At 45.4% G+C, this 11,943-nt stretch overlaps 1 protein-coding gene across 2 annotated transcripts in view; it reads right to left on the bottom strand.

Annotated features, from left to right (window-relative positions):
* LOC143288510 (uncharacterized) overlaps positions 1-11,943 on the bottom strand; it is a 59,579-nt gene that overhangs the window by 40,259 nt on the left and 7,377 nt on the right. For both annotated transcript variants that reach the window (XM_076597087.1, XM_076597088.1), the window contains exons 4-10: positions 11,006-11,114; positions 8,314-8,470; positions 6,704-6,917; positions 5,378-5,501; positions 2,585-2,762; positions 1,232-1,410; positions 694-840 (exon numbers count right to left, since the gene is read on the bottom strand). In XM_076597087.1, coding sequence (XP_076453202.1) covers positions 694-840; positions 1,232-1,410; positions 2,585-2,762; positions 5,378-5,501; positions 6,704-6,917; positions 8,314-8,470; positions 11,006-11,114 — 1,108 coding nt within the window. The remainder of the gene's footprint in view (positions 1-693; positions 841-1,231; positions 1,411-2,584; positions 2,763-5,377; positions 5,502-6,703; positions 6,918-8,313; positions 8,471-11,005; positions 11,115-11,943) is intronic.

Genomic DNA, 11,943 nt, shown 5'->3' with positions numbered 1-11,943 from the left:
GTACTGTATTGTACTTCTCTTTTTATCACAACAGATTTCTCTGTGTGAAATTCGGGCTACTCTCCCCAGGGAGAGCGCGTCGCTACACTTACAGCACCACCCCCTTTTTTTTTCCTGCGTGCAGTTTTATTTGTTTTTCCTATCGAAGTGGATTTTTCTAAAAAATTTTGCCAGGAACAACCCTTTTGTTGCCGTGGGTTCTTTTACGTGCGCTAAGTGCATGCTGCACACAGGACCTCGGTTTATCGTCTCATCCGAATGACTAGCATCCAGACCACCACGCAAGGTCTAGTGGAGGGGGAGAAAATATGGTGGAACAGAAGAAAAAAAGAACAGAGTCATATAAACACAGAAGATTCATGTCAGCTTTCGGTTGGTTATAGAAACAAAAAAGAAACATAAACAGCATGCACACACACCCCAAAAAATGGAGAAGAAAGGCATATGAACACAGAAAATTCAAGCCAAGAGTTTGATGGGTTATGGAAACAAACAAACAAAAAACATACCCAGCACGCACAACTTCCCCCCCCAAAAAAAAATGATAACAAAGACACAGGAACACAGAAACTTCGTAAGAAGACACTAAAAAAATTTTTTTTAAAGTTTAAAAAAAAAGAAGAGCACTTGACAAACAAAACAAATAATCACGGCTCCCATCATTAAGCCTGTCCAATACTCTCTCTCTCTGACCTCTCCGATCCAGCGGCGGAGGAAGATGAGGGGGTCAGCCAGCAGCTGCCATGATGCCGAGTCAGTGCTGCGGGCGGTGCTGTGACCCGTCTGCATCAGCTCCTCTGCCTTCTCCCGCTCCTGGTGGATCATCTGGATCAGGAACTCCTGCTCACACACAGACACACATATGTACATGAATATATATACAAGTACAGATGAATGCACGCATACACACACACACACACATGTACATGTACACATGAATGCATGCGCAAACACACATACGCACATGTACATGTACCCCCTTTGTGTGTATACGCAAGCAGAAGATCAAATACACACGTCAAAGATCCTGTAATCCATGTTAGCGTTCGGTGGGTTATGGAAGCAAGAACATACCCAGCATGCACACCTCCGAAAATGGAGCATGGCTGCCTATATGGCATGGTAGAAACAGTCATACACGTAAAAGCCCACTTGTTTACATACGAGTGAACGTGGGAGTTGCAGCCAATGAACGAAGACGAAGAAGAATAAAATCTGTAGAACGTAGTACCTTGGGACTGCCCTGAACGTTGATGGTGGCGATGTGCTTCAGGTGGTCGTGGAACTCTGGGTCGTCCTCCTGCAGTCGCTGCATGACGCACTCGGCGACGGCGAACACCTGGGGCCAGGTGGGGAAGCAGCTGGCATTCAGCAGGTCCAGGTACATGGCCAGCTCCAACACGTGCTCCCCTGCACATGCACACACACACACACGGAGCACACACACACAGAGCACGCACACACACACACACACACACACACACAGCACACAAACCTCAAGTCAGGTCTGGCCACACATATGCACTTACACACAAAATACATGCTATACACACCACACACAACAACCCCCCCCACCCCCACCCACCACCACCACCACCACCTTCTCCACACCAACATCCATAACACATACATCCAACGCCTTCTACACACACCTCATGTCAATATCGAGGCCACATAGCACACACACACACACACACACACACACACACACAGCACACACCTCACATCAGGTCTGGGTCACATGGTACACACACACACATACACACAATACTCTCCATAAACACCACACATTCATACACACACACAACACCCCCCCTCCTCCACACCCACATCCCCTACACATACATTCAACCCCCTCCTCATGTCAATATCAAGGCCACATGGTACACATACACACACACAAAATACACTCAAAAAACACTACACACACACACACACACACAACACACACAGCCACAAGCCCCCAACCCATCCCCTCCACACATACATACCCACACCCCATAAACACACTCCAACACAACACATACACACACACACCCCACCCTCCCACCGTACCCCATGCCAGTCTCGTGGCCACATAGTACACACACACACACACACACACATACACACACACACACAAAATATGCTCCACAAACACAACACACACACTGACACCAATCCCCTAATACACTCACACACACATACACACCACACATAACACACCCACAACGCACCCACATACAAACATGCACACCAACCCACACCCACAAACATGCACCCACACAACACACCCACATTCCCACTACTAAACCTCGCACCCCCTCCCCCCATCCTCCCCACACACACACATACTCATTAAAGTAACCCAGTCAAGTCATCCCAGAAAATAAACTAGTAGGCATTTTGGGATAGTTTCTTTACATCTGTTGCCAAAAAACGTCGTCGCATGGAGAAGTCGCTGAATTTTCTTGTTCTATTCATTTTTCACCGACCTTTTTTTCTTGGTGTGTGCGTGTGCGCGACTGCTTATGTGTTATCTTATAAACCTTGTCAAGGTTTGACTGACAATTAAAACAGATTCTGATTCCGGATTCTCCCTCACCCTGATCGGCGGCCTGCTGGTCGCGGTCCCTGAAGGCGATCTGCAAGGGGAAGAGCCAGAAGACCAGGTAGGGCTCGTAGCTGCGGTCAAAGACGTACAGCACGTTCAGTGCCCGGGCCGCCTCCTTCACGTGGTTGATGTGCTTGTAAGGGATCATGCTCACCGTCTTGCTGTACGTCTGTTGTGCGACAAAGCAGAATAATCATCATCATCATAATGACGGGCGCAACAGCCGAGTGGTTAAAGGGTTGGACTTTCAATCTGAGGGTCCCCGGTTCGAATCATGGCGAAGGCGCCTGGTGGGTAAAGGGTGGAGATTTTCCTGATCTCCCAGGTGAACATATGTGCAGACTTGCTAGTGCCTGAATCCCCTTCATGTGTATACGCAAGCAGAAGATCAAATACGCATGTTAAAGATCCTGTAATCCATGTCAGCCTTCGGTGGGTTATGGAAACAAGAAAATACCCAACATGCACACCCCTGAAAATGGAGTATGGCTGCCTACATGGCCTGGTTAAAATGGTCATACACTTAAAAGCCCACTCGTGTTCATATGGGTGGACATGGGAGTAGCAGCCCATGAACGAAGAAGAGAAGAATCATAATAATAATAATAATAATAATAATAATAATAATTCATAACTTTTCAGTGGCACGATATCCAGTACTAATGCTGCTCAAAACACCTTGCATCAGCCAGGTAGATATAAACGTAGCATAAAAATATTACAACAGCCCTTTGTTAATGCAATGCATTCACAGTTGAGAATAAAAAGGCATAATCTATCAAACAATATAAAAATATCAAATAAATAATGCTTAGATTAAAATGAAATACATTCAATAAAACACACATTTCATAAACACACACACACATGCACGCGCACGCACCAGCACACACACACACAAGCACACGCCCAGACACATTAAATATCAACATAATGATAACAATAACAATAATAATAATAACAAAAAGTATTCATATAGCACTGATTCATTGTGTAGAGACAAATCAAAAGTGCTGAACACACCACAAGTCAATCACATGCATACGTGACTAAATTACAGAGACGAAAACCACAAAAACTGATTAACATATGTGATTAGAAAGAAGAAGAAAGTGTTGACCTGGAAGAAGCAGCGGGAGGGAACAATGAACAATGAACAAATGTTTTATTGAGGGTAAACTGGATAAGCTGGAAGCTTCTTTACACCATGCCCTCCCTCACACACAAACACACACACCCACACACACGCACAAAAGATGAAAAAGGAAAGAAAAAAAAAAATCGGTACGGACACTCGGTGTAGACAGTAACAACAACAACAACTACAACAGCAAGAGTTAATCACGAAACCAAAAAAAATAGCATGGATTATAACTCACTCTCTCACACACACACACACACACACACACACACGCACGCACGCACGCATGCACCAGCTTACGCACGCATGCATACACGGGCTGATATACACTAATCTTCTGAGCAGGGGCAGGGAGGGGAAGGTGCCCATTTTGGGAAGAGGTGGGTCTCAAACTCTTACATCACCAACGCCGCACTTCAGCACCAGCTAGGTACAGCACTCATGTCACTCAAATGCAACCAGATCATGGGTCTGTTATGTTAATTCTTGGTGGTAGGATAGGACATATTTTCTACACATTACAGGGGAATCCCCAGCTATTCGTTGGTACCATCTTGTCTGTGTTTTTTCTCAGCAATCCAAATCGAATGGCTGTGAAAGGGCTAAGGCCAGACTTGAAAGAGTTGAATGCAGAGGTTTGACGAAACGAAATAGGGAGCTCACTCCAAGTGCAAGGTCCAGAGACAGAGAAAGAACAGCGGCCCACTCTCTGGAGTGTCACGCCACGTGCTACTTGTATGAACACACATGGTCAGTGTGTTGTGTTGTATTGTGTTTTGTTGTACAGTATTGTACTGAACAGTACTGTATTGTAATGCATTGATTATTTTCCCTTTTGTCAAAACAGACTTCTCTGTGTGAAATTCACACTGCTCTCCCCCGGGGAGAGTGTGTTAATATAGTGCAACACTATCCATATTGTTTTTCCTTTTTTCTTCTGTCTGTAAACGTTTTTGGTTGTTTTTTTGCACTGTGCCGTGCCACCCTTTTTTTCTTCTTTTTTTTTCTGTCTGAAACTGTACTTATTTTACTATGTTAGTGGATTTTTTTTTTTTTTTTTTTTTAACAGACCCTTATCACACAAGGCACTGACACTGGGATCGAATCCCAGACCCTTGGATTTGAAGTACAATGCTTCAATCATGCTGCCTTTGCATCCATCATCTACATCATTTTAGTATCATAATTATCAACTTACAATATTTTTTTTTTTTTAAGAACAATGATGGTAATAATAATAATAAAAATAAAAGCATATGAAAAAAAAAACTTCATCATAATTATCACTGGTCATCATTATTACTATCATCATCATTAATCAATACAACAACTGTTGATACTTGCTGTTGTCGGCCATCATCATCTTTACAACCACAACAACTGCTGCAACAGCACTCTGATGGGGTACGTTGTAGGAGCCTAGTCGGCGAAATACACAACGGGAAGGGTGCGGGGGGTGTTGTGTGTTTTGGCTGAGTAGCTATCTACACAGCGCGCATGCTGCTGCCACTGTGGTGATGATGGTGGTCCTGCAACCTTGCCAGTAGTAACAGTTCGACAAATCGTACCAATCAGCACTGACCCGTCAAGAGAACCAACCATTTCAGTACAGACAGGTGGTGCAAAAACAACAATCACCGTACCTCAATGACGGCGTTCTGGATCAGCCCGTTGATCGGGGACAGCGTGGGTTTCTTGATCTTCAGCTCCGTCAGGCCGCGGGTCACTGCCCGGGCGAACCTCTCACGCACAACCTTCTCTGCGTACCTGTGGGCAGCAAGCACACACACACACACACACACACACGCACACACACACACATGAACAACATGTGTGGACTTTTTCACTAAATAAATGTCAATGGATTTTTATTGTCTGCTCTTGTTTTGCTTGGCAGCAACATAACTGTGCCTTTTTCTTAATTGTCAAATACCCCTTGTTCCTGTCCCATTCAGGTCTACTCTGCACGGACAGATTTGTTTGTCATGTTCATGTGTATGCTGCACTTGGCTGTGGGCTGAGAGAATGTGTGGTGTGAGTGACAAGCCTTTGCAGGTACATGTAATTTCCAAACGTATGAATAAAGATGTATTGCACTGAGCTGACAATATTACATTGGGAGGTACATGTAATTACCAGACGAATAAAGATGTATTGCACTAAGCTGACTATATTGCATTGGGAGGTACATGTAATTACCAATCGGATGAATAAAGATGTATTGCACTAAGCTGACTATATTGCATTGGGAGGTACATGTAATTACCAATCAGATGAATAAAGATGTATTGCACTGAGCTGACTATATTGCATTGGGAGGTACATGTAATTACCAATCAGATGAATAAAGATGTATTGCACTGAGCTGACAATATTGCATTGGGAGGTACATGTAATTACCAATCAGATGAATAAAGATGTATTGCACTGAGCTGACTATATTGCATTGGGAGGTACATGTAATTACCAATCAGATGAATAAAGATGTATTGCACTGAGCTGACTATATTGCATTGGGAGGTACATGTAATTACCAATCAGATGAATAAAGATGTATGGCATTGAACTGACGATATTGCATTGGGAGGTACATGTAATTACCAAATGGATGAATAAAGATGTACTGCACTGAACTGAATATATATTGCATACTATTTGCAGTATTGTGCTTTACTGCATTGTTATACTGCACTGTACTGTATTATACTGCACACACTGTACTGTACTGAACTGCACTACACTGCATTGCACTGATATGCGTTGTATTGCGTTGTGTTGTGTTATGTTGTGTTGTTGCTTTGCATTGCATTGCCCTGGTTCAGCTGTCCGTAATGAACACAATCCAACAGCAAACAACACACAGCATACACCTCTGGATCTCATCTGTCTCCGTGTGCTAACACCACAGCCTCCTAACTCACACACACACACACAAGACTCCCACAACAACAACAAAAACATCAACTCACACTTCCTTCATGCGCCTCCTCTCCCCTTTGAGCAGCACGTCCGCCCACATGTAGGCCCGCAGGCTGCCGGGCAGCTGTCGCCCGTGGAGACGGCCCGCCACGTGGTCGAACTTGCGAGGGTCACGCTGGAGGAGGCTGACGACCCCGGCGCCGATGCAGTCGCTCTGGTGACCCCACAGGGGGGGCGGGTCACCCTGCACCGTGTGGACCATGCCTGGGAAAGGGGTTATCGTATGATCCACGGTCACATGGTGATAATTCTGATGCACCAAACACATCTCCACGTCACCCGACATATCATACATACACGTGTACTCACACACACACACACATACACTCTCACACACCAATGCAGTCGCTCTGGTGACCCCATTAGGGGGGTGGGTCCCCCTGCACCATGTGGACCATGCCTGCAGGGGGGAGGGAAGCGAATGTGAATATTTTATTCTTCTTCTTCTTTCTTTGTGGGCTGCAACTCCCATGTTCACTCTTACACGGGGACAGCCTCCTGAAACAGGTACCATTTTTGTAACATGGGGGTAAAAAATTCATTGCTACTTTGCTTTCAAAACCCATCACACACTGTAGATGTACACGAGTGCGTTTTTACTTGCATGACTGTTTTTACCCCGTGTAGGCAGCCATAATCCATTTTCAGGGGTGTGCATGCTGGGTATGTTCTTGTTTCCATAACCCACCGAACGCTGACATGGATTACAGGATCTTTAATGTGCGCATTTGATCTTCCGCTTGCATACACACACAAAGGGGGTTCAGGCACAAGCAGGTCTGCACATATGTTGATGGGGGTGGGGGGTGGATGGGTGGGGGGGTCACCGCATGATCCACGATCACGTGGTGATGATTCTCACACATCAAACACATCTCCTCGCCGCCCGACATATTGTACATGCACATGTGAACATGCACACATGCACACACACACACACACACACACTCTCTCTCTCTCTCTCTCACATGCCAAACACATCTTGTCACCCAACACACACACACCTACACACATACATATATACCTGCAAACACACATACTCTCAGACACCGAACATATCTTGCCACCCAACACACACACATACACACGAACACACTCGCACACACACACACACACATATATATATACCCACAAACACATATACTCTCACACACCAAACACATCTTGTCACCCTACAAACACACACACATACCACACATACATACACATGCATACACACACACACACACACACACACACTAAAGTATCCCTTCACGCAACATACACATGCACACACTGACAACACGTACACACCTGGATACACACATTCACACTCAAACACTCCAGGGAATTCTTGTCAACCAACACCACACACATACCAAATGCATCACTTCACCCAGTTTGAACACAAACACACAGACAACAAGCGCATACACACACTAAACACACTAAAAGAATATTGTCACCAAACGCACACACATTCTCATATGACAAACACATCTCTTCACCTAAAAACACACACACACACACAACACTTTCACACATGAACATGCACAAACTCTAACACCACCACCCCTCCCCCCCACAAAAAAATTACAGACACACACATACACACACACACCTCTCAGCTGAGCAGACGAGGGTTTGGGCACAGAGGAAGTTGAACTGAGCGTGCCCACAGTGCTGACAGCCTTCAGACGACTGGGCGCCGGCACCTTGAAGATGTCCGCATTTTGCTTCCGTTTCTTCGGGTCTCGCAGCTCCTTCTCTTTCTTTTCCTGCGACACAACGAAAACGCAGCTCGCGTCAATGTACTGACGTGCAAATGAGACCAAGAGAGGACTCAAGCGCATTTGACTGAACCATCATAATTCAAGTGTTTGACCAAAACTTCATGCATGTTATTGCCAATCAAAGTTTCCAAGTACTTCTGGCTGTCTCAATTTGATCAAAATGATGTATTTTGCTCCACTATGATCTTCATTCGTGGGCTGCAACTCCCACATTCACTCGTATGTACACGAATGGGCTTTTACGTGTATGACCAGTTTTACCCCGCCATGCAGGCAGCCATACTCCGTTTTTGGGGGTGTACATGCTGGGTATATTCTTGTTTCCATAACCCAACGAACACTTACATGGATTACAGGATCTTTAAATGTGCATATTTGATCTTCTGCTTGTGTATACACATGAAGGGGGTTCAGGCCCAAGCAGGCCTGCATATATGTTGACCTGGGAGACTGGAAAAATCTCCACCCTTTACCCACCAGGCGTCGTTACCAAGATTCGAACCCGGGACCCTAGATTGAAAGTCCAACGCTTTAACCACTTGGCTACAGCGCCTGTCACTCTCTACAAGATCTAAATAATGTATGCTAACTGCAGCCATGATGCAATATGCCGCATCATGATATGTCTTTCCTCTGCCTTTCTTTACCATCACTAACACATACGGACACTCCTTGACCTTTGCCAATGGACAACTACTTGGTCGTCAGTGCATACCACTCCCCTCCCCTATCTTACCAACATGAGCACGCACGCACACCAACTACATGATAATGAAGACATACCACTTCTCTCACCTCCCTTATACAACACTGACACACACAAGGACAACAAGATGCTCTTCCTTACCACGCGAGGGCAAATACATGGTAGTAAAGGTATATCATTTCTCTCCCCTTCCCAACCAAGATTATCACACAAGAGTCAAAGTCATGGTAGTCAAAGCATGACACTCCTCTGCCCTTCCTTACCAACACTAACAAACATGGACAACTACACAGTAATCGAGGCTTACCATTCCTTTTGCATTCTTAACTAACGCTGTCACACATGGGGACAACCACACTGTGATAAGGGCATGACACTCCTCTGCCCTTCCTTACCAACACTAACAAACATGGACAACTACACAGTAATCGAGGCTTACCATTCCTTTTGCATTCTTAACTCTCTCCAGACGAAGGAATGCATGAGCATTCCTACATAAAATGTAATAGCATTTTCAAGAAATAAAAATCCATCACGCGCTGTACACGTGATTTTGTGATTAGCCAAGCAGAGTGCGCTATTCTGGGTCACTCCACAATCGAATGGTATGATTGGTCAGCCTGCCATGTGTGGCCCGTCTCGCACACACGCTGACAAAGTCACTGACGTCTGCTCGCGTGCCAGCCTGTTAGCAAAGCGGGCACTTCTCAAAATGTTGTGAAGCGAACAAGGCAGCGACGGCAATGTTTTAGGGTTGCCGAAGTACTTGAAATGCTACAAACTGAAGGGTCGGACATTGAAGAGGTGGATGATGACGAAGAAGAAAGCGAATTTAATGCAGAAAGCGAGCATGGGTATGGTGATTAGGGGTGAAAAATTGGCAGTATTTTCTACATATGGCAAAACAGTAAAAATAAGATGAGAAATTTGATTTTTTTTTATATGTAATAGCTCAACACATAATAAACCAGTTCTGAAAGTTTCATTTTCTTACTCTGTATTTTGTATTTTTTGTAATTTTTTTCCAAACCCTTACAAATGGGCCGTCTGTGGGGAAAAGCAAGGGAGAAAACTTGTCGCCCTGAGTGAGTTAACTAACGCTGACACACATGGGGACAACCACACTGTGATGAGGGCATGCCATTCCTCTGCCCTTCCTCACCAACGCTAACACACATACTTCTCTGCTCTTCATAGCAATCACCAACACAGAACTAAACGGTAGTCACGACGTACAACTCTTCTCCCCTTCCTAACCAACACAGACACACACATCAGGACAACTACCATCCATGTCCAACAACTCCTCTCCCCTGAGGAGGAAGGTGGCAGGATGGTTAAGACACTCAGCTGCCAAGACAGAGAGTCCATAAGGGTGTGGGTTTGAATCCCGCTCTCACCCTTTCTCCCAAGTTTGACTGGAAAATCAAACTGAGCGTCTAGTCTTTCGGATGAGATGATAAACCGAGGTCCCGTGTTCAGCACGCACTTGGCACACTGAAAAAGAACCCATGGCAACAAGAGTGCTGTCCTCTGGCAAAATTACGTAAAAAAATCATGTAAAAAGAAATCCACTCTGATAGGTACACAAAATATATAAACAAGCACTCAAGGACTGACAAAGCACGTTGGGTTATGCTGCTGTCAGACATCTGCCTAGCAGATGTGGTGTAGCGTATATGGATTTGTCCGAATGCAGTGACACCTCCTTGAGAAACTGAAACTGAAACTCTCCCCTTCCTAACCAACACAAGACAGCCACACACACACACATGAGGATAACTAACTACCAAACACAGAGCCAGGCGGTCTACCTTGAGCGCCCCCTCCTGCTTGAACAGCTCCCTGTCCAGTCCACTGGTGACCACAGTGAAGGTCTGCTGAAGGAAGTCGGCAAACTCCTTGGGCAGGGGGTCCGTCTCACTGCAAGCCACACACGCTTGTTACAGGTAGTGTTGTGGAGTGGTAGCCTAGAGGTAACGAGTCTTCTTCTTCTTCTTCTTCTGCGTTCGTGGGCTGCAACTCCCACGTTCACTCGTATGCACACGAGTGGGCTTTTACGTGTATGACCGTTTTTACCCCGCCATGTAGGCAGCCATACTCTGTTTTCGGGGGTGTGCATGCTGGGTATGTTCTTGTTTCCATAACCCACCGAACGCTGACATGGATTACAGGATCTTTAACGTGCGTATCTGATCTTCTGCTTGCATATACACACGAAGGGGGTTCAGGCACTAGCATGTCTGCACATATGTTGACCTGGGAAATCGTAAAAATCTCCACCCTTTACCCACCAGGCGCCGTCACCGTGATTCAAACCCGGGACCCTCAGATTGACAGTCCAACGCTTTAACCACTCGGCTATTGCGCCCGTCGGTAACGAGTCTGCCTTGGAAGCGAGGGAATTTGAGCACACTGGTTCGAATCCCATAGCTGCCAGTATTTTTTCCCCCTCCACTAGACCTCGAGTGGTGGTCTGGACGCTAGTCATTCAGATGAGACGATAAACTGAGGTCCCATATGCAGCATGCACTTTGCGCATGTAAAAGAACCCATGGCAACAAAAGGGTTGTCCCTGGCAAAATTCTGAAGAAAAATCTACTTTGACAGGAAAACAAATAAAATTGCAGGCAGAAAAAGAAAAGGAAAACAAAAAAAGGTAGCCCTCTCAGTGTAGCGACATGCTCTCCCTGGGAGAGCAGCCCGAATTTCACACAGAGAAATCTGTTGTGACAAGAAAAGAGAAAAACAT

The sequence above is a fragment of the Babylonia areolata genome, chromosome 12 (genome assembly GCF_041734735.1).
Source record: "Babylonia areolata isolate BAREFJ2019XMU chromosome 12, ASM4173473v1, whole genome shotgun sequence".
Classification (NCBI taxonomy): Eukaryota; Metazoa; Mollusca; class Gastropoda; order Neogastropoda; family Buccinidae; genus Babylonia; species Babylonia areolata.
Note: the sequence above shows the minus strand (reverse complement) of the source record. Positions and strands in the feature narration are given on the sequence as shown.